The sequence below is a fragment of the Syngnathus floridae genome, chromosome 13 (genome assembly GCF_059516105.1).
Source record: "Syngnathus floridae isolate MCC-2025c chromosome 13, RoL_Sflo_1.0, whole genome shotgun sequence".
NCBI lineage: Eukaryota > Metazoa > Chordata > Actinopteri > Syngnathiformes > Syngnathidae > Syngnathus > Syngnathus floridae.
This window is the reverse complement of record NC_142425.1, coordinates 4,507,994-4,535,757: the sequence shown is the minus strand read 5'-3', so window position 1 is coordinate 4,535,757 and position 27,764 is coordinate 4,507,994. Positions and strand designations below refer to the sequence as shown.

General features: G+C 45.8%; 1 protein-coding gene across 4 annotated transcripts; it reads left to right on the top strand.

Moving 5' to 3' along the window:
- Positions 1-1,009: 1,009 nt before the first annotated feature.
- On the top strand, positions 1,010-27,594 carry ptprfa (protein tyrosine phosphatase receptor type Fa). 4 transcript variants are annotated; one of them, XM_088395244.1, is made up of 36 exons: positions 1,011-1,478; positions 2,083-2,144; positions 3,104-3,252; positions 3,324-3,469; positions 4,810-4,951; positions 6,187-6,375; positions 7,388-7,405; positions 8,087-8,197; positions 14,096-14,365; positions 14,433-15,014; positions 15,107-15,243; positions 15,366-15,510; positions 15,901-16,218; positions 17,053-17,246; positions 19,209-19,326; positions 19,767-20,348; positions 20,849-20,946; positions 21,029-21,285; positions 21,446-21,524; positions 21,940-22,149; positions 22,242-22,405; positions 22,513-22,524; positions 22,869-22,981; positions 23,110-23,142; positions 23,661-23,758; positions 23,979-24,102; positions 24,175-24,350; positions 24,410-24,529; positions 24,617-24,771; positions 25,000-25,285; positions 25,572-25,750; positions 25,834-25,960; positions 26,066-26,191; positions 26,276-26,430; positions 26,507-26,642; positions 26,821-27,594. In XM_088395244.1, exons 3-36 carry the CDS (start codon positions 3,156-3,158, stop codon positions 26,887-26,889), a joined length of 5,766 nt encoding a protein of 1,921 aa, XP_088251370.1. In that variant the 5' UTR covers positions 1,011-1,478; positions 2,083-2,144; positions 3,104-3,155; the 3' UTR covers positions 26,890-27,594. The 4 variants fall into 4 exon arrangements, with proteins under 4 accessions (XP_088251372.1, XP_088251370.1, XP_088251371.1 ...); XM_088395245.1 differs by lacking the exon at positions 22,513-22,524; XM_088395246.1 differs by lacking the exons at positions 7,388-7,405; positions 22,513-22,524 and having other exon boundaries at positions 1,010-1,478; positions 22,245-22,405.
- The last annotated feature ends 170 nt before the right edge of the window (positions 27,595-27,764 follow it).

The following is a 27,764-nucleotide window of genomic DNA, read 5'->3' as shown; positions in this document are numbered from 1 at the left end:
TTTTGACCAGTGGGAAGAAGACCAGCACTGTGCTGACGCTGCACTTCAATACCTATAGGGACAGTATGCACACACACACGCACACACGCAGACAAATATATATATGGAAATATTTGTTGATCTTACATGAACTTTAGACCAGGCAAAGCTTTTTCACCCCCCAGGTAGTGATGAAGGAAGGGTTTTGAGAAGTTGCCGGTGGTGTGTGTGTCTGTGCGTGTGTGCGTGCGTGCGTGCGTGTGTGCGTGCGTGTGTCTGTGTCTGTCTAGGGTGGGGGTGCTATCCATTTCAGCAACACAAAGACTTTTTTTTTGCCTCCTAAAGGCAACCATCTCGCCTTTCTGCTGCACATGAATCACTGCAGTAAACATGAACTCACACAGGGTCAAAAGTCACATGACGCCAACACAAAAGCGGGCATGGCCACCCCCTGGTGGGCGTGACTGCATCCTGCCCCCCCCGCCCCCATGGAATCTCGTGTTACTGTCCTACTGGAGGCGCTCGCGTCTCGTGTAGCGTTGGGTTCAGGACCCAAAGTTCATGACCCCTAGGAGCCATGACAGTTGTTGAATCCGGCCTGCAAAGGAATACTTAGGTCCCGCTGAACTGGTGCACTCGCGTTAGACTTTTTGTCTGCGCGACTTGCGTACACTTGCGATCGACAATGAGGCACTCGAAGGTTGCTACGCCAGAGGGCCGTCATTGTCAACAATTTTTGTATTTTCACATATGTATTCCGAAACCTCTAAAGTGACTTTACAGGGACTTTAACATCGGAACTTTTTTGCAATTTTCTGTGCATCACAATGTGAGTGAGCTTTTGACGACTTGCTTTAGGCAAAGACCCTCATGTACGCTCACACCTGGGCTGTTTCCCAACAAACACTCCTCTTGTTCCTCCTCTTCCTTGTCTGCTCCATTCCCACCGCAGGGAGGAGCCACTCTCACATGGCCCATACCTCGAACAAATTTCTCACCCTAGTCCCGCACCCCAATTGATGGCCCCCTCTGCCCCCCCAGGCTGGAAACCCGACACCCATGACATCAGCCACACTCCGGAGACGTGGGCAGATTCCCAGCAAACGCCAGCAAGCGATCTCTGCTGGCGGATCGATCACGGCTCCGCAATTGGCTGCCACCTGTGGGTGACCCTGCTGATATTCCCCCACAGTAGCCCCCCCCCCCTAAAAAAAGATACATCCAACAACACCCCGAGGCTCCACGCTGAGCAGCCAGAAGGAGGAGCATTTCTCAGGGCTTTGCGAGAGAATTCATCCAAGGCTGCCAGCATTCTGGATACTCAGGAAATTCGTCATCGTCCTCGTTCTCTGGAGGACTTCTTCATCTTCTTCATCCTCTGGAAAGTCGTCTTCATCCCTTGGATAACTATTTAATCCTTTGGACCTCACAAGTCAGGAGAGTCTTGTCTTTTTCTTCTTTGCCTGGAAAGTTTTCTCCGTCCAGTCAGTGTGCTGCAGGTGAGACACCTGCTTGCACATCATGTTGCTTGTGCTCATTGAATATTTTTTTTGGGGGGGTGGTATTGCTATTTTAATATTTTGTATGTGTGGTTCTATGTTTTTTATTTTATTTTGTCGTCTGAGTGTACCCTTTTGGTTTTTGCCGTGTTGAATTTTAAATGTAAAATTTTAAAACGTTAACCACAAAAATATAACTGACATTCCACAAGATGATGGTGTTGGATTTCAAATGTAACATTTTAAAAAGTTAACCACAAAAATATATCCATAACATTCCACAGGATAATCATATAGTAAAATTCAAAATGCCATTTTTCATCCGACGTGTATTTTCACATAAAACAATTTTATGTTAACATTCCTATTAATTCAAAACCTGGACAAAGTCTACTGTGAATGTGACGCTTGCAAGTCTGCACCGGCTGGTAAGCTAGTAACTGCTGCCATTGTGAGTGAGTAACTGATTGAACTGAATCAAGGAGAGCTGCTCAGTGATGATGTTCCAAAAGTTGTTAAATTTAACCAATATGGAAAGTGAAATCTTTGATATTACTGATCTGTTTTGTTTATCATTGGTTGCTGTTATATTCTTTAATTGCAGTTTTCCCAGAGACGTGAGGAAAAAGTTTTTGTGCTCTCTGGCCGAGTGCCGTGTATTTTCCGGTGAGAAATCTTACACGTTGCAGAGTCCCAGGGGAAGTTTAAGTTTCACGCAGCTGGAATTACGTCTGCGAGACACAACATTCACACACACATGCACAAATGTGGACGTTCTCCATGAGTCGGTTCCCAGCGGCGGAACGCGGCTGCTCGCTTACATCATTGCTCAAAGATCTGCTAATGCTAAAGTTAATTTAAGGCTTTATTTTCATAGCATTATCACTCAAACTTGAGATTTTTATTTTATACACACACACACATATATATATATATATATATATATATATATATATATATATATATATATATATATATATATATATATATATATATATATATATATATATATATATATATATAAAAACAGGGCAACCCTCAATAATCGGTTGACTTAAAAGTTAAAGTTATCAAATTTAGCAATAGTGACAAATTGGCATGACTTACTGAAAATGACAAATTCCCAAAATGGCTCCGACGAAGACCCACCCACTCAGGCGGGTGGCGTAGGTGGCAATGGCGCCCGTAGACACGTTGGCTCCAAGACATTCAGATTTAAGCGTGTTAACAGCAGGTCACCAGAGTGCAGCTGCCCAGTCAGGAAGCGTCACCTTAAGGACACTCAGAGGGCTGGGCCGCGGTCAAGCGCCACCATGACACGTGCGCGTGTTAGCTGTAGTGGCGGCCACTCTGGAATGTGACAAAAGTAGGGCGCACTTTGCGTGTTGAATGCGTGTGCTTGTTGAGGTTTTTGGTTCGAGTGAGGAAATTGAGCCTCCATTTCAGCGATTGAATTTGAGGCTTTCACACTGACATCAGTTAGTACAAAACAGTACATTTGAGATCGTAGGCTTCCTGCTGGTAATTGGCCAGAATAAGACATTTTGAGTCAGTCATGTGACATGATCAGTGTGAGTTTGCAGAGTTATTAGCAACTTTGTGTTAATTTCCATTTCTCCCGGCAGGTTTGTCTCGACTACGACGTGACTTTTTAGCCAATCGGCAGCCGAAGTGGAGATGATGGGCATGGGCCGCATCTGTTGGTCCAACGGTGGCGCCGTTCCCCTCCTGGCGCTGTCGTTGGCCTGGCTGCTGCTGCCGTCTCGCGCCGACAGTGAGTTTGCTACATTTCGGAATGCCTAATTTACCACACACGCCATTTCACGGCAGCATTTGTCCTCGCAGCCATGCCGACCTTTGTCAAGTCGCCCGACGACCAGACAGGCATCTCAGGGGGAGTGGCCTCATTCGTGTGCCAGGCACTGGGCGAGCCCAAGCCGCGCATCACCTGGATGAAGAAAGGCAAGAAAGTCAGCTCACAGCGATTTGAGGTACGTGTAAAAAAAAAAAAAAAAAAAAAGACCAATTAAATCAAAACAAAAATAGCGTGGTCCCTCCAGTTACAAATGGGTCTCTTTCCAGACAATTCCTGTCATGTAATTTTTTTTTTTAACCACAGTGTAGAAAAGCATCTTTCTTCTTGGTGCCGTTGGTGTTTGAAACAAGATCCCAGAAATGCGTGTGTGTTTAAGAGCTTATCACATTCCACAAACTAAAGTTTTATTGTGTTGCCCAAGCGTCACAACCTTTAGGAACATTTGTTAAGTTGCTACAGAACCAAAATTGATTTTTTTTTTTTGGGGTGAGGATGCTCGGTCCTTTCCGTGCTCGTCATTCCGCGCCCACCTGAGCGCTCTAATTGCCCGGCGGCCTTGCAGACAATCAGGAATGTTCTTCAGGAATGTTGGTGTTCTTCTTCCTGCTTGGCTGCCAAGTGAAGCCCGAAGGCCAAAGTGACGCCTCCCCGTCGGGAGGCCCGCCGCTCTCCGCCTCCCTCATTAGGGCAGGAATGCCGCGGCGGAAGTGTGAAAGCCCCTCGGCCCGACCTCCAAGTCTTTAACACCCCCCAACTATTCCGTTCCCGAGACCCCTTGCATACCTGATCTCCACTCAGCCGCGTCATTGGACGCAAAACTTCCTCCTCGCTAGGTGGTCCTCACTCCACGAAACGCTTCCGTCCCGTTGAGCAGTGGCTCCACCCGAGATGTTTATAGTCAACCCAATTTATATACTTTACTACACAATACTTTGTGACCTGTTTTTTATCTTGCAATCAACAAATACAGTAATAGTTCGTTTATCGCGGATAATTGGTTCCAAAAACCACCCGCGATAAGTGAAATCCACGGAATTCGGGCACCAACAAGAAGTACTGGGCAGGCTAACGAGTCAGCGGAAAGATGCTAATTCGTGATCGTGCTAACACGCGAAAACGGACTTCTAAAGAAATGTAAACGAACATTTGGAGCAATACTACATTGTCCTAAAGGTTAGACACGTTTCCTCAATTTAAAAGTTTTATTTTGACTTTTAAATGTTTTTTTAATTTGGAAAAAAAATCTGCGCTGTAGTGAAGCCACGATAAACGAAACACGAAGTAGCAAGGGATCACTGTACTCTAAAAAAAAAATCATAAAAAGTCAACTAAAACTAAAAGTTTTCACAAAATTAAAATGTATAAAAACTCAAAACCCTGCTTTATAAATGAATTCAAAGTCAAAGTGAAATAAAAACTATGATGAAGTAAACAACTTTTACCGTGACAATTTTTGACCAAAGTCACTTTGACTAGCGAGGCTGACACGGCAGCATCTGTCTTCCATTCGTGCAGGTGATTGAGTTTGACAATGGCTCGGGTTCAGTTTTGCGAATCCAGCCGCTGAGGACGAACCGCGACGAGGCGATTTACGAGTGCACCGCTGCCAACAGCTTGGGGGAGATCAACGTCAGCGCCAAACTCACCGTCCTAGAAGGTAAGGGTCGTAATCTTGACCCCCCCCCACCCCCCCCTTCAGAAGAAGGGAAAGGGACAGGTCAACATTTATGTGTCAGTGCTATTATTACAGAACAGCGATCTGGTAAATCGTGCGGCCTTGCTAGGTGGCACATAGTCAAAATAGTAAGCCAGAGCTAAGCTCAGTGGCCCCAGTGAGGTGCCTAGGTGTGCACCTGTTCTCAGTTTTCTGCACAGACGTGACCCGCCAAGCATAACTTGGGCTGCACGCACGCATGTTTTCATGCATGTTTGCACGCCCGTGGTCACCCCATGCATTTTCTTACTTGAGATGAAATTTTATTTTTATATATCCCGAAGACAGCTGGAATAGGCTTTAGTTCATCTCATTCGTTCATGTTGTACATATGGATGTTATTTTTTTTTGTTTATTTTTTAGCATACCATTTTAATTTATAGTTACATGTATGATTTGATATCTGTACAAATATTTTTTTCATTTTTATTGTATGTTATTTTCTTAACTTGTTATATTCTAACTTATTTTTAAAACTCGCTCACACCTTACTACTAAATTTTACTTACCTCCCTATCATACCGTTATATTTACATTGTTATTATGCCATTCTGTCATTTTAAAATAGATTCAGTTTTTGCTGTTTTATTTTCATATTGTGCATTTTTACTTTTCGTGTACTTTCAAACCACAGCATACAGAACCCACAAGCATATAACATATGTTTTCGGAAAGTGCGATGGAATCTGGTGCCGAAACTCCTCTAAATTCCTTCCCCTCCCCCCCCTTTCTGTCACTTTTGTTTGGCTGCCTGATCAGGTTGCGGATGTGCTCGCCTCAACGGTGGGCGCATCATGTTCACACTTTGTTTGCGACGTGTTTTGAAACCGGAGTGGCTCTCAAATCTGTGCTGGAATCTCTGCTAAGAAAAAGAGTAGCAAGATTACGAACACGTCACACTGCTGCAAAACAAAAAACACACCAATGTGCCTCTTTAATAAGAATGTCTTTCCTCTAGTTTCTGATTGACTCACAAGTTTGTAATCATATCAAGCTCAGTACTATTATCCTGTGTGCTCATATACAGTGAACATACATATGTACATACTACATATACAGCTCATATACAGTTCTCGCTTTATCACACCCTTGCTATACCGCAGAATTTTTTTTTTTTTTTACAGTACGCAGGCAAATCTGGGTTTCACTGTATTTTAAAAGATGTTTTGTTTTGTCAGAGGAGCAGATCCCTCACGGCTTCCCGAGCATTGACATGGGTCCTCAGCTGAAGGTGGTGGAGAGGACGCGCACGGCCACCATGTTGTGTGCCGCCAGCGGAAACCCAGACCCTGAGATATTCTGGCTGAAAGACTTCCTACCCGTCGAGATCGAAAGCAGCAACGGACGCATCAAGCAGCTACGCTCAGGTACGCACAACATGGCCACCGCATTTTAACAGTCAACATGGCTGCCACTTGAACCTGCAACATGGCAGAAAACAAGATCGCTGGAAGGCGTCCACCAACACAAACACACCTGTGCCTCTGACTCGCTAATGCTGATGCTAATGCAGTATGCTGTTCCACTGCCTCCCTCTTGAAGCAAACATTGTGAAAAGATAATAAAATACTATTATTTTTCACAAGGACACCCCATAAATCTGTCACTTGACGCCACAATGTCATGGCAGATCTCGTTCGTCTGCCTGCCCGGGCCTCCGGGATCTTGGAGAGCTGCTGATGGCTAAATGGGGTCACACAGCTTCCAGGGCCCTTCTTTGTCTTAGGACTTGGTTTACTATCCAGATGGATGACATCTGCATAGTGACCATACCTCTACATGTCTTTGACTCATTTAACAGACTTTTAGTGTGCTACTGTTAGCAATTTAGCTTGTTTAGCGTTCCACAAGTCTAGCTAAGAAAGCACTCAACTCTAAACACAAAGCCATCACACATGACTAAGTGTAAATTAATTCAAACTAGTTTTTATTCATCATTATAACAGAGTTAGCTCGAGGGTTAGGGTCACGCAGGGTTACGTTTGATGTAGTCATTTCCTTGCTAGAGTGTAGCCAAGATTTTGTTTGTAAGTAAGCTAGTTATTAACTTGAGGCTATCTTAAAGTGAGATAAGTGTGGGTAAGACTGGCTAGCTAAGTAGCTTGTAGCTATTAGCAACTGATGTGTACTGTAGGAAAACTGTAAACGTCAGTTGAGAACAGGGTGTAGCATTTAAATAAGCACCTGTGGAAAATGATAGTGTGTAAATGAAAACATTGGAGGAGAGCACTTAATAACAGCTTAGTAAAACAAGAAATCCTATTATGTACTTACTCTAACTGCACATTAAGAGTAACAGTCTTGTTGTTTTGTCTCCTTCCTCCCCCGACTAATGAAAACTTTTTTCTGGTCTTATTTGCATTGACTTTACCTCACCAGGTGGTACACCGATCAGAGGTAAGAATGCTAGACTTCAGGAACCCTCCCGAAACCGCCTCCTGAACACCTCAAAATCACCAAACCTCATCCACCTTCACTTTATCATCATCATTCCCATTTGTCCTCCAAAACTCAATGCTTCTTCTCAAAAGAACACTCAAAAGCAATAGTGTTCTTTTGTGTCTATCTATTTGAATGGAAACAGAATGCTAGCGCGACTCCTTTGTGTCCGCTTGCCAAACATTCTACCACTAAGTTCTCAAAAATATTTACAAGGTGGACACAAGAAGCAGCCACCAACACAGGAATTGTCGGCAACATCCGCTTTGCCCCCAGACTGAGTTGCATTCATGCATTTGGAGTAAATTGCATCGCAATTAGAGTGAATCATATTGTCATTGGAGCTCAGGGTATTACAATTGTATTGAATCGTCTCATACTTTGAGTTAATGGTATCATAATTTGAGTTAAACGTTCTATACTAGGAGCAATTAGAGTGAGTCATTTTGTAATTGGATCGTCTCGTATCATCATGAATCGTATGTGTAGTAAACAGTCTTCATGGACTCAAAGAACAGAGCCACTATACTAAAATGTGCAAACTGCTGCTGGTACTAGAAGAATATGAACTCCCCGTCACGCTTGTGTGGTCGCTAAGTAGAAAATGACTTTGATGTGACCTTCGACATGCATCCGCAGGCGCTCTTCAGATCGAGAACAGCGAGGAATCAGACCAGGGCAAGTACGAATGTGTGGCCGTCAACTCAGCAGGGACCAGATACTCGGCTCCGGCAAACCTCTACGTACGAGGTAAAACCAGGAGGACGTCCGCCAAGGCCGCCTAACTCTTCGTGCCAGGACTTCCTGCTTTGGCATGTCCAACCTTGTCTGGAGCTTTCTCCACTGCTTTCATCTGTCGTCTTCATTTAAGTTGTGTTCAAATGATTGTTCACCATGCTAGCGATCAGCCACTGGCTAGCTAGAAGTACAGCCACCGTATGGAAATATGTATTTGTTGTTAATAGGTTTGTCTTATATCTGTTTTTCCATCCATCCATCCATCCATCCATCCATCCATCCATCCATCCATCCATCCATCCATCCATCCATCCATCCATCATTCCATCCATCCATCCATCCATCCATCCATCCATCCATCATTCCATCCATCCATCCATCCATCCATCCATCCATCCATCCATCCATCCATCCATCCATCCATCCATCCATCCATCCATCCATCCATCCATCCATCCATCATCCATCCATCCATCCATCCATCCATCCATTCATGCATTCATGCATTCATTTGTGGGCGTTTGTGTCTCTGTCTGTCGTGTGCATAATGTTGAGTGTAATTATGATGCCAAGTAGGCATTTTAATGAAACACAAAACAAAGATGTTTTAACATGATCAGGCTTCTGTGTGTGTGTGTGTGTGTGTGTGTGCGCGCGAGTGCATGCGCGAGTGCGTGCGCAAGTGCGTGCGCGAGTGCGTACACGAGTGCGTACACGAGTGCATGCGCGAGTGTCTGTTGAAGGATATTTTGGGCAAGTTTTACTCTTCTCTGTTTTTCCTTGTCTCCCTCCTCCTGGCTTCCCTTCTCTCTTGTTGTTGTCGTGGTTGTCGTCTGCCCCTGCGTCACCATCCCCATCACACAAAACCCAAACACTGCAAACACTGCAGACCAGCGAGAAGGTTTGTTTCTGCACTCGTCCTGGACACGGAGGTGCGCTGGACAGGAGCCAGGCAGCGTTGGCGTGTCGCCATGCGCCTCAGGCCCGTCCCGGCCTCTCCCCTCTCAGCCACCCCCCCCCCCCCCCCCCCCCCCCCCCCCGCCTCCCCTGACCCCAGCCTGCACCCCAAGACCACACCTGTTCCCCCGTTCGCTGCTACTGCTTTGCCTGTTGATGCCTGCACTTGGCTTTTTTCCACATTTCATGAAATCAAAACAGGTCATTTACATTCAGTTATTTTTTTTAAAGTCGCAATGAAGCATGAAAGCAAAGTTATTGTCTGACTTCACCAACAACAGCACATTGCCCGTCATCAAATAACATTATCGAGCAGGTAAAATAAAATTTAATTGAGATATAATTACTTACTAATTGTTCAGTTGAAAAAATATAATTGATGGAAAAATATGGATGGAGGTACTAGAGAATGTTATTAAAAACATTAACTCAAGTAAAATAATAAATATACAAGTAAAGTTTTAAAAATCCACTTAAGTATAATAGAAATATTTGCCCAAAAATTAACTGACTTTAATCAAATATTCTTATAATTGTGTGAAGGCGATGGCCTTCACACATATGTTATTCTACACCATTCTCTATTATTATTATTATTGTGTGAAGGCGATGGCCTTCACACATATGTTATTCTACACCATTCTCTATTATTATTATTATTATTATTATTATTATTATTATATTTTATTCTCCACACTTTTTTGTCCCGCTTCTTCTTCCACATAATTCATCCGATTCACTCCGTTCCACTTTTGACGTATTCCAAATATTCACGAGATGAGCGCTTCCATTTTTCTCGTTCCGAAAATTTTCCGATTTCGCAAAATTCGCGAATTTACGACAAATTTTTCCCCATTCATTCTCAATGGCAGATTCGACATTTCACATTTACGTCATTCCCCTTTTAAATTCACCTCATTCAGCACATTCAAACCACATTCGGAATGATTCTCGACATTCCCAAAATTCCCAAATTCAAAAATTTCACGTTTTCACGTTAAAAATTTCGACAAAATTTCACAAAATTTGGTTTTTCACCTCTAATTTCTACATTCTTTGACCGATTCAACCCATTCCAACTTTCAACTGTTCATCTTTTGCCTACCTATTCCACACCTTCCCACTTACCAAAATTTCCCAAAATTTTATTTTGAAATTCACACCAAATTCTACAAAATTTCGTTTTTTCACTCTAAATTCTACATTTTTCAACCGATTCAACCCATTCCAACTTTATTCACTTTGGTCACTTCATCCTTACCATATTCACCCCTTCACCCCCACTTCCACTATGCTTACACAATTCAACCCTTGACCCCCACTTCCAGTGTGGCGGCCATCTTGGATTGACCCTGAAGTGCTCCCAATGAACCTAGAATGAACCGGAAGTGCCCCAAATCAAACCTGAAGTGACCTTAGGTAAACAGGAAGTGACCTCAGGTAAACCGGAAGTGACCCCAAATCAAACCGGAAGTGACCTTTTTAAACCGGAAGTGACCTTTTTAAACCGGAAGTGACCCCAAATAAACCGGAAGTGACCTCAGCTAGACCGGAAGTGCCTCTAATCAAACCGGAAGTGACCTAAATAGACCGGAAGTGACCCAAATCAAACCGGAAGTGACCCCAAATGAACCGGAAGTGACCTCAAGTAAACCGGAAGTGACCCCAAATCAAACCGGAAGTGACCTTTTTAAACCGGAAGTGACCCCAAATAAACCGGAAGTGACCTCAGCTAGACCGGAAGTGCCTCTTATCAAACCGGAAGTGACCCAAATAGACCGGAAGTGACCCAAATCAAACCGGAAGTGACCCCAAATGAACCGGAAGTGACCTCAAGTAAACCGGAAGTGACCCCAAATCAAACCGGAAGTGACCTTTTTAAACCGGAAGTGACCTTTTTAAACCGGAAGTGACCCAAATAAACCGGAAGTGACCTCAGCTAGACCGGAAGTGCCTCTTATCAAACCGGAAGTGACCCAAATAGACCGGAAGTGACCCAAATCAAACCGGAAGTGACCTTATTTCAACATTAACTGCCCTAAATAGCTACATTAGGCGCTAACTTTTGCATTTATTGTCCGATTGAACCCGTTTCAACATTTTAACCCCAAAAGTGAACCTCCTGAAGCCGTTTTTTATCGTTTTGTTCCAAATTTCAAAAAATTTGTTTTTTCTTTTAATTCCCACTCATTCTCTATGGGGATTCAAGATTTGCTCTAACTTCTACATTATTTAACCGTTTCAACCCGTTCCAACTTTCAACTGTTCATCTTTTGCCTACCTATTCCACAATCTCCCACTTACCAAAAATTCCAAACTTTCAAATTTGAAATTCAACCAAATTCACCAAAATTCTGTAGTACACTTCTATTTTCCACATTTCTCAAGAAATTCAACTAATTTCAACATCATTCGGCATCATTCCCCAAGAAGTGATTCAAAGTATTCGCCTTCACACGCAATTTCTCCAGAAATTGCATTTTCTAGTTATTATTATTATTATTATATTTTATTCTCCACACTTTTTTGTCCCGCTTCTTCTTCCACATAATTCATCCGATTCACTCCGTTCCACTTTTGACGTATTCCAAATATTCACGAGATGAGCGCTTCCATTTTTCTCGTTCCGAAAATTTTCCGATTTCGCAAAATTCGCGAATTTACGACAAATTTTTCCCCATTCATTCTCAATGGCAGATTCGACATTTCACATTTACGTCATTCCCCTTTTAAATTCACCTCATTCAGCACATTCAAACCACATTCGGAATGATTCTCGACATTCCCAAAATTCCCAAATTCAAAAATTTCACGTTTTCACGTTAAAAATTTCGACAAAATTTCACAAAATTTGGTTTTTCACCTCTAATTTCTACATTCTTTGACCGATTCAACCCATTCCAACTTTCAACTGTTCATCTTTTGCCTACCTATTCCACACCTTCCCACTTACCAAAATTTCCCAAAATTTTATTTTGAAATTCACACCAAATTCTACAAAATTTAGTTTTTTCACTCTAAATTCTACATTTTTCAACCGATTCAACCCATTCCAACTTTATTCACTTTGGTCACTTCATCCTTACCATATTCACCCCTTCACCCCCACTTCCACTATGCTTACACAATTCAACCCTTGACCCCCACTTCCAGTGTGGCGGCCATCTTGGATTGACCCTGAAGTGCTCCCAATGAACCTAGAATGAACCGGAAGTGCCCCAATTCGAACCGGAAGTGACCTTAGGTAAACAGGAAGTGACCTCAGGTAAACCGGAAGTGACCCCAAATCAAACCGGAAGTGACCCAAATCAAACCGGAAGTGACCCCAAATGAACCGGAAGTGACCCCAGGTAAACCGGAAGTGACCCTAAATCAAACCGGAAGTGACCTTTTTAAACCGGAAGTGACCTTTTTAAACCGGAAGTGACCCCAAATAAACCGGAAGTGACCTCAGCTAGACCGGAAGTGCCTCTTATCAAACCGGAAGTGACCCAAATAGACCGGAAGTGACCCAAATCAAACCGGAAGTGACCCCAAATGAACCGGAAGTGACCTCAAGTAAACCGGAAGTGACCCCAAATCAAACCGGAAGTGACCTTTTTAAACCGGAAGTCACCTTTTTAAACCGGAAGTGACCCCAAATAAACCGGAAGTGACCTCAGCTAGACCGGAAGTGCCTCTTATCAAACCGGAAGTGACCCAAATAGACCGGAAGTGACCCAAATCAAACCGGAAGTGACCTTATTTCAACATTAACTGCCCTAAATAGCTACATTAGGCGCTAACTTTTGCATTTATTGTCCGATTGAACCCGTTTCAACATTTTAACCCCAAAAGTGAACCTCCTGAAGCCGTTTTTTATCGTTTTGTTCCAAATTTCAAAAAATTTTGGCGCAATTGTTTTTTCTTTTAATTCCCACTCATTCTCTATGGGGATTCAAGATTTGCTCTAACTTCTACATTATTTAACCGTTTCAACCCGTTCCAACTTTCAACTGTTCATCTTTTGCCTACCTATTCCACAATCTCCCACTTACCAAAAATTCCAAACTTTCAAATTTGAAATTCAACCAAATTCACCAAAATTCTGTAGTACACTTCTATTTTCCACATTTCTCAAGAAATTCAACTAATTTCAACATCATTCGGCATCATTCCCCAAGAAGTGATTCAAAGTATTCGCCTTCACACGCAATTTCTCCAGAAATTGCATTTTCTAGTAGTCTATAAAAGTCTAATAGTCTTATTCTTTCTTGTGTGGCCGAGTACGAAATGATCCACGGACCTGAATGGTCCACGGCCCGGCGCTTGGGGACCACTGAAATTAGGGGGATAAGCTACAATGAGAGGAAAATATTTTTATTTACTCTGCGATATTGATGTGATTATATTAAAGGAAGAAATGTTAATTGGAGTTTAAAATTTAAGAACTAAAAAAATAATTCAGTAAATAATTGAAAGAAAAAAAATCCTGTGTTTCCACATGGAACAATGTTAAGATAAACATTATTGTACTACAATGTTAAATATTATTTATAAAATATTTATTTTAGAAAAATGATACAAAAATTCTGAAATTTTATCAGTAAAAATAAAAAAAAATCTCAAAAGTAAGACAAAATTGTATTGGTTGATTACTAAGTAAAATAATGAAGTAAAAAAATCCTGCTAATTTGCAAGCCCGACCACCTTGCATGACTCGGCCCCACCCTTTCTGTCCCATCTCTTACAATCACCACCATCCCCCGTTCTTTGGTCTTTTTGCCCTCTGGCATGTCTCCAGGCTTGTTTTCATTAATGGAGATCTCAGACACCCAATTTCTGAGTCAATACAGCAGTTTGACTCATTGATCAGGGTGATTCAAAACTTCAAGTCCAGCTCACGTACTAATGTCTTTCTCTCCGAGCACCCTCCTCTGATGGCACGTCTCATCCTCAATCCTCCTCATGCAGTTCGTCGCGTGCCACCCCGTTTCTCCATCCCGCCGTCCCACCACGAGGTGATGCCCGGTGGCAGCGTGAACCTGACATGTGTGGCGGTGGGCGCGCCCATGCCCTACGTCAAGTGGATGAGCGGCGAGGCCGAGCTGACCCGCGAGGACGAGATGCCCATTGGACGCAACGTGCTAGAGCTGGCCAACGTCCGCCAGTCTGCCAACTACACCTGTGTGGCCATCTCTTCGCTGGGCGTGATCCAAACCACGGCGCAGATTACTGTCAAAGGTAGAACCAAGGCTATAAGTGTTTGGGGGGTTATTTTCCACCAATATTTTTTGGTTTCTCCCAACAGCCCTACCCAAGCCCCCTACCTCCCTCATGGTGACCGAGACCACCGCCACTAGCGTCACTCTAACGTGGGACTCGGGCACCCCAGAGCCTGTGTCCTATTATGTGATCCAGTACCGAGCTAAGGCATCTGACAACGGCTTCCAGGAGGTGGACGGCGTGGCCACCACCCGCTACAGCATCGGGGGTCTCAGCCCTTTCTCCCAATACGACTTCCGAGTGATGGCGGTCAATAACGTGGGCCGCGGGCCACCGGGAGTCGTGGTGGACACACGCACCAGCGAGCAGGCTCCTTCCTCGCCTCCTCTCCGTGTCCAGACCCGGATGCTGAGTCCCACCACCGTGCTGGTCCAGTGGGAGCCCCCCGAGGAGGCTAACGGGCAAATCCAGGGGTACCGGGTCTACTACAGCACCAACCCCCAGGAGCCCCTCAGTGCCTGGAACAAACACAACACGGACGACATCCAGCTGACCACCGTGGGCGGACTTGTCCCAGACGTCACCTATGGATTCAGGGTGCTCGCCTTCACCTCGGTGGGTGACGGACCTCCGTCTGATGTCCTGCTCGTCAAGATGCAGCAAGGAGGTGAGTGTCTCGTGAGCGTCTTTACTTATTACTGTTGTGCACCTTTTCACGCCCTCATAAATCCAACGCGTTTATTCTTACTACTTCATCAGTTCCTGCTCAGCCGTCGGATTTGGAGGCCGAAGCTGAGCTGGACTCTCGCATCATGCTGTCTTGGCTGTGGCCCGTCCAGGACCAGGTCGTCGGATATGAGGTGCGCTACTGGGAGGCCAACGACCCTCAAGAGAAGGTAGATGGATGGCCTTTAGAGTCATCTTTACCATTTCGGCCCAGAGTTTGCCTAAACCTGCTAAGAAAAAAAGTTCCAAGATGGTGGACATCTGACAATCCATGCCGATTGTGCTCCGGCAGCGCAGCGTGACCTTTGAGCCCGCCGGGTCGTACGCCGTGGATGGTTTGAAAGCTGACACTGTCTACGTGTTTACGCTGGCCGCCAGATCTGAGACGGGATTAGGAGTTTTCACGAGCCCCATCGAGTGCAGGACCGCTCGATCAAGTAAGTGCCAAATGTGTTTTTAGGTCTTGTGTGGTGGAAGTTCCTCTAGATCCATGATAGATTAGCATCCTGTTGACTGGATAAAAGACCAGTTACCCAGATTCCTCAAGAGTAAAACAAGGGGCCAAAATGTTCCTCTGGATGTGAGATTGAAGACATGTTAGCAAAATATTCTTCCGCATTTGTGGTAGGTTAGCACACCGCAATTTAGCCGTTAAACACTCACTGGACTATGAAAGACCCAAGTTAAGGTTCCTCTGGATCCTTGTACAGTCATCTCCGGCTGGTCCTCACTCCCCCGCCGCATTGTGTTTGCGCCATTTCACCATGTGTGCATACTTTTGTGTGTTTTGTGTGTTTAGCGTGTCGTCTTCCATGTGTTCCCATCAGCCCCCTCGGTGCCCCCCCAGGACATCCGCTTGCTCAGCCTGAGCTCCACAAGCATCCAAGTCAGTTGGGCACCACCGCCCACTTCCACCGACGGCCCCTATGATGCTGCCGCCATCATCGGCTACTCGCTTGCCTACCTTGCATTGAGCAGGGAGGACGCACAGCGCCACCTGGTGTCTGGCATCGGTGCCAACGTGCACAGTTATGTGCTGGAGGGTCTGGAAAAGTGGACGGAATATTCTGTGTGGGTGCGAGCGCTGACCGACGTCGGGCCTGGACCAGAGAGTCTGCCGGCCCGTGCCAGGACGCAGGAAGACGGTACGTGGACGGAAGGACGCCGCCGGGAATTCGGAAGACTTTCTTACTGTCATCGTTTTAGGGATTGATTTGACCCACATGCAGAAAAACCAACTCAGAGGTCCAGAAAGAGTTAGGAGAGTTTATTGGAGGAGCTGCGGTGAGGTAGCGCGGGATGATCGGAGCCAGGAGCACGGAGCGGGACAACAGTGGCAGGGCATGAGTTCAACCAGACTGGGGTGGATCTTGGTGGTGATCGGTGGAAGTAATCTGCAAGCAGGAGGCACAAGACCTGGTCAGAGGAATCAACGTGACTGTGGCGGAGATCTTACTTACCAGAGGAATCTGAAGAGCGTGGCGTGGATGAGCAAGGCGAGAACTAAGGAGCACGATCAAGGAGCAAGATCGAGGAGCTAGAGGCACAACCGTGGAGAAGATCACAACAAAGGAGACACTCAGGCAACGAGCAGGCGACAGCAAGCTCCTTAAGAGCACTCCTTAACGAGCCTGACGGGACACACCTAGGCCCTCTGCACTCTGCTCACCGTCGCTCCCTGTGGATAAAAAGAAACATGCCACCCCGGACCCTGACACTTACGTCATGCTCGAAAGAACAACACTTGTGGTCTTTTAAATTTTTTGAAGATTTTCAGAGAAGCTGATGCTGCTGATGTTTACTTTATTAGTTTAGTTTCATTTTGGTTAGGAAATATTCAACAGATTTGATTGAACACATTTAACATCTGAAACTAAAAATGTGTATTAATTAGCTAACTGTAGGGAAACACATTGCTTTACTTTTCAGTTTAAAACGTGTTTAATGTATTTGTTGTTTTTATCGTTGTGGTTGTTCAGTGCCCGAAGCGCCGCCCAGAAAGGTGGAGGCGGACGCCATTAATGCCACGGCGGTTCGGGTGAGCTGGAAGCCGCCCCTGTCCATCAAGCAGAATGGCCATGTGCGAGGCTACCAGATCATCTACTCCAGGAGGGAGCGAGGCGAGCCTCACGGACAGCCCCTCATCGTGGATGTCGCCCAGCCCGACGCGCAGGTCCTCCGTCCTCGCTTGCCTTTGACTTCCTCTCACTCACAAACACTCGCCTTTCTCTTCCCGCTTGATTTTCATTCACTTTGACCGGCCTTCAAAATGACACAAAAGTATTGGGACAACTGCCTGTAGGTGTTGGACAAAAGTATTGGGAAAGGGAGAGGAAACTGAAAAAAATGTGGAGTCCATACAAAAATATTGGGACATTCATGGCGAGTGGGAAATGAAGAGAAATGGCGAGGAGCTTTAGCATATTGAGCCTATTATAAATATGCAGTCAAGGAGACACAAATAGTCTCCTGTTGTCTACCCCTTGGGGCAAGTGGAAGTATGGGACATAAAGCTTGTCCTGCTGCCACAAAATACATTCAAACAAAATAGAAGAAATGAAGTGAAAAGCAAAAAAAGCAAAGTTGCTCCATCAAGTCCCTGGTAACAAACCGCGTGCAAAACAAGAAGATTAACTTGGACTTTCCCACTCTCCTTTTTCTTTTTTGGCAAAGCGGATAAGAATCAGCCTGCATGAGGGAAATGGAACGTGGCCTGGGGGTGCCAGGAGGAGGTGGAAGAGGGAGAGCGAGACACGCACAGACGTGTCCACGCGCACCCGAACATTCTGACTCAACTCATTTTTGTCTGAGGCCCCGCAGTGTGTCTCCTCTGAGACGGCTTCCTTGAAAAATAGGCTGATTACAGAAAACATTCGGCAAAGAATCAAATCCTTATACAGTGTGTAATGTCACACCTGGAACGTCCCTCGGAATTCACAAAGCATCTACCTGTCTATCTGTAGTGTGCTGTTTTTGAAGCCACCTCGGTAACACACAAAGTGTGTAACAAAGCTTCATAATTTTCGATTTGGTCGACACAAAGTCAAAATAATGAGCATACTTAATTTCGAAAGCGCCAATCTTTCAGATGCCTTCCTCCATCGCTGTCCATGGTGGTCAATGTGCTGAAACAGTACTGTCACGTTTCAATCCCTTCACCTTATCTCAGCATCTTCTTGCTCTCGCTTTCGTTTGGACACGCTCAGTGTGAAGCGTCGGTCATCTGACCAGTTTGTTTTGTTTTTGCTAGCGAGAGCCAGCAGCTTGACGGTGACCGATTTTATCTCATCATTCCACGCTCATGCTCCGTCGCCATCTTAACAGCGTGAAAGGTTCACGCAGTCATTCGTTAATCGGATTGCATTTATCTGAGTATAGTGCATGTTATACATAAGCTTATTAGCATTTTTTGGCGGAGGTGCAGTGAGCCCTGCACTGTAATGCCGAGCAGATGTGGTGCGTGTGTAAGGTGAAGTGGAAATCTGCGTTGGCTCCCATCAGCGTCATTGTCAGCATCAGCACAGCCAGGGGACGCCACTAAACTTATCAGGCTGAGGTCGTCAGACAGGTCCTCGGAGAGACACCCACGGCAGCCGCACGCATCGCAACGTCTTGGCTTGGATTTCGCGGCTCGTCGGCATGAGACGGGAAGGCTGCAAATCGGCTGCGACGCTCCTCCAGGTGAACAAAACAAAACGCAGCCGAGACCACCGGCGGAACGTTCTGCTCCAGTGCCGGCTGCCATCTTACTGTGACCTCACCTGCCTCCTCTTTCAACGCACCTGCATTCGCTGGACTTCAAATGCTCCTTGAACAAAAATGACTTTTTTTTTTTTCAAGCTCGAGGTTTTCAGTGTTGGAGTCTTGCACAACACTAACAAAATTCCTGTGATATTGATGTCTTCGCCAGCCTGGTGGCCAAACAGCTCTTCCATCAGTTTTGCTCTTCTTGGTGGTATCCAGGGATGCTCAGTTTTTAAAAAAAACTTAGGGATTACAATTGGATCATTTATACTGCTTATAATCAGTCTTTTCATTTTTTTTAAATAATCAACAAATCACATTAAAGATATTTTTCATTTTCATCTCTTTAAAAACAACACATTTTGTTCACTTAAACTTCCTTTCTCGACAGGAAGCCATCTTGACGGGCCTGCTGCCGGAGACCAGCTACTTGCTGATGGTGGCGGCGTACACCACCAGGGGGGACGGCGCCCACAGCAAAGCCCGGCTGGTCACCACCACGGGGGCAGGTGTGCTGCCCACTGTCTGACACAAAATATATCGCATGAACAGGAAAATATCAATACTCTATGATGGAAGTGGGAGAAACAGTGTACATATTTTATTAGGTTAGACAAACTCATATGCCTTTTCATGTTCATATATGTGCAAATCCTCTTATTATTTTATATAAACATAACTGCTCAATCATAACACGGATACAGCACCCAGAGCTTTGTAACCTCCCAAAACACATAGGCGCAGACGGCGAACACAACACACACACACACACACACACACACACATGCCTCGTGTACTGGCCGCCATTAAACAACCCAAGATCTTGCCAATAAAGAACCAACTGTTACTCCACATCTTTGTTTTCCTTGCTCAACAATAGACATCTCAAACAACACGCAACAAGATGTTGAGGGTTGTTCGGCTGCATTTCCTTGTCATTTCCCGACAGTTCCCGGCAGGCCCACCATGATGATCAGCACTACAATCGGCAACACGGCACTGATCCAATGGCAGCCGCCCAAGGAGATGGTGGGTGACCACATGGGCTACCGGCTGCAGTACAAGCGGGCCGAGGAGGACACCTTCGCCGTCAGAGACTTCCGCAAGACCGACGACCACTTCACTGTCACGGGCCTCCACAAAGGGGCCACCTACATCTTCAAACTGTGCGCCAATAACCGAGCGGGCAATGGCGAAGAGTACGTTAAAGAGATTAGTACCCCCGAGGACGCCCCCACCAGCTACCCGCTCAATCTGAGCGTGGTGGGCCTGACCGCCACTGCCACCCGGCTGACCTGGGAGCCGCCCCCACTGGCTGAGCGCAACGGGAAGATCGTCAAGTACGTGGTGGTGTACCGCGACATCAACAGCCAGAATGAAAGCTCCGACGCTACGGCGGAAACGCACATGACCCTGAACGGCCTGCAGCCGGACACCACCTACGACATACGCGTACGGGCCTTCACCGCAAAAGGCGGCGGACCGCTCAGCCCCAGCATACAGAGCAGGACCATGTCCACCACAATGCCAGGTAAGCCAACGCAACTGTTCCTATTCTACTGCATGGTTCTTGATTTGTTCCGGACTGGGATTGCAACAATTTTTTGACTTGGATACTGACTTGGTTTTTAACTTTGTTCTAGACTGGCTCTTGACTTGATTTTTTTGACCCGCCTTTTGACTCATTCTTGCCTTGAAATTTTCCCCCGCTTAATTCTTGACAAGTTGTTGACTTATTTTTTACCTGGTTTTAAACTGGTTCCTGGCTAGGTTTTTCACCCGGTTCTTGACTGCTTATTGACATAATCCTTGACTGTTTTTTCAACGTGTTTTTGACTGACTTGCACCTTGACTTGGTTTCTGACCTCGTGCTTAACTTATTTTTGGACTTTGTTCTTGACTTGGCTCTTCACTTGGTTTTCTGACTGGCTCCAGACACGGAAGTAAATGCAGCTAAGCAACGGCAAAATGTCTCGAGTGTTTTGAACGTCTGTCCAATGAAAACTTTCAACCCTACAAATGTTCCCTCAGTGTTCACCAAGAACTTTGGAGTCAAGGCAGTCACGAGAACGTCCGTGCTGCTGACTTGGGATGTTCCTGAGATCTTTGAGTCCGAGGTTCCCCTCAAGGTAGGTTCCCTCCAAAGTGTCCACTCGCAGTACAGTAGCGGCATTGATGTGATCATAGCGGCGATGATGTCATCCTGGGCAGATCCTCTACAACCAGCAGAGCGTGGAGGTGCGCGGCCAACTCAAGAGGAAGCTCATCACGCAGCTCACACCCGACACAGAATACTCTTTTGTGCTAATGAGCCGGGGGAATAGCGCCGGCGGCCTCCAGCAGCAGGTCTCCATCCGGACCGCTCCTGACCTGCTCCTGAACAAGCCTTCAGAGTCTCCGCAGGACGCGGAGGAGGGTGGGAAAATCATGCTGCGGCTGCCCCAGGTCCCACCAGGAACCGCATTTAGGTCTGAGCCGTCCTGGTTGTTCTCCATACTCAACATTTTCAGACATTTTCATCTAAAATGACATGCATGCGTTCTGAAAGTCTAGTATGTTATGTAGGTTACATATCTATGTTCCAGATGCACGCTAGAATGTAGTTGACAAATGTAATGTGCGCTGCAGGTGGTTCTACATTGTGGTGGTTCCAGTCACCCCAACATCCCTTAGGTGGGAGAACCCTGAAGACGTGGACCTCCAAGAAGTGAGTGCATGAACCATGTTTTGTTTTAGCTCACTTCCTAAAATATGGCGAAGTCCCTGAGGGCTCAATATTTGACCCAAATATGTCACGAATCATGCTGAAAGGTGAATCACCAACAAATGACAATCCAAACAATATCTCTCCAGCTTGATGGAGGTAAAAAAAAAAAAACGTTAAGGTACCTACCATACTAGCTAGTTTTAGATTTCATCTGATAACCATTGTTACACATTTTAACACAAAGTAGAAGAAAAGTTCATCAATTTCAGTACATCCTGAAACAACAGAAGCTACGCTTATTTTAGCTCATTGGTGAAGTATGGTGGTCTTCAGGCACACAAAGGCCCGTAACTTTCTCAAACATTTGTCAACACTGGCTTCCATTAATCATGGTATATATTTTTTTATTTGCTAGCTTCTGGAACGCGACGATGATGCCCAGAGGAAGCGAAGGCACCTCGAGAGCGAATTCCTGTGGCCTTATGTAGCGGCCAAGCTGGACTCGCTTCCTGAGATTTTCACCCTGGGCGACGGCCACGAGTACCACGGCTTCCGGAATAAGGCATTAACAGGGCAACAGCAGTATCGATGCTTTGTGCTGGCCGAGCTGACAGACCGTGAATCTGTAAGAGTCTCCATTTTGTTATGTAAATGTTAGCATCTTTTTCAATTGTGAAAAAAAAAAAAGATTGCAACAAGTGTGTGGCCCATTTGTAGCAGAGGACACTGGTGGCCAGTCCATTCTCGGAAGCCATTCTGGTGAAGCTCCACAGTGGGATGGCGCGCCACACCGAGGATCCTGAGATGCTTTGGGTGATGGGACCCGTGCTGGCCGTTATCCTCATCGTCATCATCGTCATCGCCATTCTTCTCTTCAAGAGGTCAGTGACACTGCATTGCACACTGTTCGTATTAGCACTTGAATGTCACGTGCTTGACCTTTGAACTTTCTTTTTTCCCGCTGCTTTTCTTCTCTTGCTGGATTCAGCAAACAAGAAAGGTGAGTGAGCGCTTTTTTTTTTTTTACAATCTCCTCCTCTTATGTGGATACATTGATTTTGTTATGCCCGTTTTTACAGTTTACTGTATTAAATTCTCCCCATTAAGCACGGGCAGTGTTGAAAATAATATTTTATTCAATGCTCCTTTTATATATATATATATATATATATATATATATATATATATATATATATATATATATATATATATATATATATAAACAAAAAATGCTGCTTCATTCAATGCAACCCTTTCCACTGATATTTCCCCAATGCTACCTTTCCAATGTTACTTTTTTTAATACTAATTATTTTCAATGCACTCTTGTTCTTTTTCCACCAGGAAGCGAACGTCTCCATCGTCCAAAGATGAGCACATGGCCGGTGTGAAGGACTCACTGCTGGCCCACTCGTCCGACCCTGTAGAGATGAGGAGGCTCAACTGTCAGACGCAAGGTATTCAGGGACTCTTACAAGCACACACTGTTGATATGGATTGACGAGCTACTGTGTGTTAATTTGTAAGCCTCTCGTCACTTCCAGCCCACTAACCCGTTTGTTATGTTTTTTCATCCTCCCAACAGGTGGCAGCACCCTCAGTTGTCCAACCACACCAAGTAAGTTGTCATTTCTTTCACCCACAGCCGGCCGGCCGGCCCTCGTGTCCCTGGTGAACTCAGAAAACTTTCATTTTAGTGCCCTCCTGTTCAGATAATAATGATTCATAAACATTTTGTTACATATTTTACTGAACATTACCGAAGCCTCCGGAGTGAAAATGAAGGCCCGGGGGCCGGATCTGGCCCACCACATCAATTTCTGGGGCCCACTAATGCTAATCAAGTGTGTCAATTAGTTTTTTCTCTTTTTATTTTGCAGAAAATCTGGACCAAAACTGTATTTTTTCACATTTTACTGGTATTGCAAGCATGTTTTTCCACCAAATCCCAAATTATTCTTTGGGACTAAAGAGGTGCCTCGTCGGCATATGCCCTGGGTCGTAGTTTGTTTTGTGTGTGTGTGTGTGTGTGCGTGTGTGTGTGTGTGTGTGTGTGTACGTGTGTGCGTGCATGTGTGTGTGTGTATGTGTTTGTGTGATCTCAAGTCTTTTTCACCATGTTTGCTGTCCCTCTAGGAATGAGACAACATCCACCCATTGCCTCCTGCGACCTGGCCGACCACATCGATAGACTTAAGGCCAACGACGGCCTGTGTTTTTCACAGGAGTATGAGGTAGTGCACGCACACACACACACAAAATTACAAAGTTATTGACCAAATCTGGCGCAACGCTCCAACATTTTTTGGAATGTGGCTCAACTTGTATTTGTATCCTCTTTCGTGTGTTTTTGGAATAAATTGTATCATGTTGAGATTCTGCAATTGAAGTGAATCCAAAGAATTTTCAGATGGATGCGCGTAACCAAGGCGACGTTTGCGCGTCTTCCTTTAGTCCATCGACCCTGGTCAGCAGTTCACATGGGAACATTCCAACATGGAGATCAACAAGCCAAAGAATCGCTACGCCAACGTCATCGCCTACGACCACACCAGAGTTCTGCTCGCACCCGTGGACGGTGAGCCCTAACCGACCTTCCACTTTGCGCTTCCGAAGCTGCTCGTTTGATCCGAATACGGCCTCATCGCAGGAGTTCCCGGCAGCGACTACATCAACGCAAACTACGTGGACGGCTACAGGAAGCAGAACGCCTACATCGCCACACAGGGTCCGCTGCCTGACACCCTCGGAGACTTCTGGAGGCTGGTGTGGGAGCAGCGCACCTCCACCGTCGTCATGATGACTCGCCTGGAGGAGAAATCACGGGTGCGAGCGTGATGAGGATGATGAGGAAGACGAGTGTGTTCATGTGTGTGTTTCTGCAGGTGAAGTGCGACCAGTACTGGCCCAGTCGTGGGACCGAAACCTACGGCATGATCCAGGTGACCATGTTGGACTCTGTTGACTTGGCCACCTACAGCGTACGCACCTTCGCACTCTACAAGGTCAAGCTAATATATCATATTTGCATCACGTTTTCTATGTACGATGCATCATGTTGACATGACAGTCGGCGGTGGTGTTTGCTTTAGAATGGTTCCAGCGAGAGGAGGGATGTGCGCCAGTTCCAGTTCATGGCCTGGCCCGACCACGGTGTGCCCGAGTACCCCACCCCCACGCTGGCCTTCCTGCGCAGGGTCAAAGCCTGTAACCCCCCTGATGCCGGACCCATGGTGGTCCACTGCAGGTAGAGACGCTCATCGCTCACCATTTTTTAATGCTGCTCCATATGCCCTTTCTTTACCCAATGCCATTGTTGCATTGTTTTCATGGTTCTATTGTTGATAAGATCATAGAGGGGAATCAATAAACAGAGCAGAACGGCAGTTGCATCATAGCGCAACATTATAGTATGATATCGTATGTTGGCATGCTAGCTAACGTAGCCTGATAGCGTGTGTTGACACCTTTCCAGTGCGGGGGTCGGCCGCACAGGCTGCTTCATGGTGATCGACGCCATGCTGGAGCGCATGAAACACGAGCATTCGGTGGACGTGTACGGACACGTCACCTGCATGAGGGCCCAGAGGAACTACATGGTCCAGACAGAGGACCAGTACGTCTTCATCTACGAGGCCCTGTTGGAGGCCGCCCTGTGCGGAAACACGGAGGTGGCCGCCCGAAACCTCTATGCGCACGTGCACAAGCTCAGCCAAGTGCCGCCCGGGGAAACCGTCACTGCCATGGAGCTGGAGTTTAAGGTCAATATTAGCTTTTATTTGGGACACATGTTGCAAACAGACTGTGATGCAGATCAAAGGTTTTGGTCAGGTGTACCTAATGAATCGGCTAATCAGATTTCCAGATGTTAAATATGATATTCGATGCTGTTTATTATTCATAGAAAATATTAATGCATGTGAAATCAAATGTGTGTATGTGTGTGTGTGCGTGTGTGTGTGTGTGTGTGTGTGTGTGTGTGTGTGTGTGTGTGTGTGTGTGTGTGTGTGTGTGTGTGTGTGTGTGTGTGTGTGTGTGTGTGTGTAGAAGTTGGCCAACTCCAAAGCACATACCTCACGTTTCATCAGTGCCAACCTGCCATGCAACAAGTTCAAGAACCGCCTGGTGAACATCATGCCTTTCGAGTCCAGCCGCGTCGTCCTACAGCCAATCAGAGGCGTGGAGGGCTCTGACTACATCAACGCCAGCTTCATCGACGGATACAGGTCCGTCCACTCGTCCCATGTTCCTACGGTGACACCCGGTGGCACGCCGTTGTAACAGGCCGCCTTTGCGTTTGCTTCACCAGGCTGCAGAGAGCTTACATCGCCACCCAGGGCCCCTTGGCCGAGACCGCAGAGGACTTCTGGAGGATGCTTTGGGAGCACAACTCTACCATCGTCGTCATGCTCACCAAACTGCGCGAGATGGGACGGGTAAAACATTAATGCAGAGAACAGTGGAGATTGTTGGGGCCACCCTTGAAAATGTGGGGGTAGACATCAAATTTGCTGACCTTCCAAAATGTTATTTGTCTGCAGGAAAAGTGCCATCAGTACTGGCCCGCTGAGCGTTCAGCCCGCTACCAGTACTTTGTTGTGGACCCCATGGCCGAGTACAACATGCCGCAGTACATCCTAAGGGAGTTCAAAGTGACTGACGCCAGGGTAAGTGGCAACTGATCATTTGCTAAATGTTGCACTCGTCGGACTGGAGCTCTTAATCACTATCAGCCCTTGTTTGTTTGCTAGGATGGACAGTCCAGGACCATCAGGCAGTTTCAGTTCAACGATTGGCCCGAGCAGGGAGTTCCCAAAAATGGAGAAGGCTTTATCGACTTCATCGGACAAGTCCACAAAACTAAGGAGCAGTTCGGCCAAGATGGACCCATCACTGTGCACTGCAGGTGAGTGTGCCAAATGATGCTCCTCGGACACTTGGCCTGCGGTCAGTTGCACTAATACTATGTGCCCGCCCAACAGCGCCGGCGTGGGGCGGAGCGGCGTCTTCATCACGCTGAGCATCGTCTTGGAGAGGATGAGGTACGAGGGCGCCATCGACGTCTTCCAAACGGTCAAGACGCTCAGGACTCAACGACCCGCCATGGTGCAGACCGAGGTAACCATTGTGTACTCCCCAATCATTAAAAAGATGCATAAGATAGATGTTATGTAGCTCATCTATGGCATTTTGGAATGTGTTAGCATCAAATGAGTTGTGCGGTTGTTTGAAATACACATTGAGGTTATATCAGTTCAGAAAATGGAGGTAACTCGTTGATGACATATGGCTTCAGGACCAGTACCAGCTATGCTACCGGGCCGCCCTGGAGTACCTGGGAAGCTTTGACCACTATGCAACATAACAGCACCCTGACGAGCGCCCTTCTGCCAGCCATGCCGCTCAGACCATGAGGAGGTGACCGCCAGTCGGAGTGGTGGGCTGACTCTCGACGAACCCTCCCCCAAACACCTGTTGTACCTTCGTCAGTCATTTTCTATCACGTCTTAATCTTTTCACTTTCTATAAGCACTGCTGAGGACATGTCTTTTTCAACATGCTCCCACATATTATGATCATGATTATTGTTATTATTATTAATACTCACCTGCTGCTATTTTTTTTATACCATATAGATGATCATACTCTAGTGTTGTATTCTTTTTTGGGGGGAGGGCGGGGTCTAACTTCCTGACGATGGAGAACTCAGTCACAAACTTTATGGCTGGGAAATACTCAACAGGATGTTGAGCCACGGCAAGAGTGGTTGCACTTCTTGAAATTTGTACGTGAGCCTTGGCCTAGTCAACAAGGAGTCTGCCCTATGACTTCATGATTTTAGAAACATATAATAATAAAACAGAGAATATAAAATTGTGTGGCACTCCAAAGAAGAGAAAATATAGATTGTCAGACTTTGGGTTTTTTCGGGGGGGTGGGAGTCAATAACAGCGCTTTAGTCCGTGGATGATGCAAGATGCATTCAGTTGAATAAATCTATATATTTTATGTTGTCTTGCATATGTGATCTCCTCTCTATTTTTAAATAAAAAAAAGATGCAAACAAAGGCCTTAAAACCTTGATGTTCAAACTCTAATTTACATTTTACGTGTATTTACTGTCTGTATTTATTATTGGCTATAGTGCATGTTGCCAGTGCCTAAATACAATGGACATTGCATTCATAAGGACACTGCAATAGTTAATAGAAGAACAGTTCTGTATAAAAGTATAAATAC

What these genes read in the sequence shown, in the direction of transcription:
- ptprfa (XM_088395244.1), top strand. Translation starts at nt 3,156, where the DNA reads ATGATGGGCATGGGCCGCATCTGTTGGTCCAACGGTGGCGCCGTTCCC. An exon ending in CCACCAGGAACCGCATTTAG is followed by an intron (nt 21,286 to 21,445) that starts GTCTGAGCCGTC and finishes TGTGCGCTGCAG; the next exon opens with GTGGTTCTACATTGTGGTGG. An exon ending in GTTTTTCACAGGAGTATGAG is followed by an intron (nt 23,759 to 23,978) that starts GTAGTGCACGCA and finishes GTCTTCCTTTAG; the next exon opens with TCCATCGACCCTGGTCAGCA.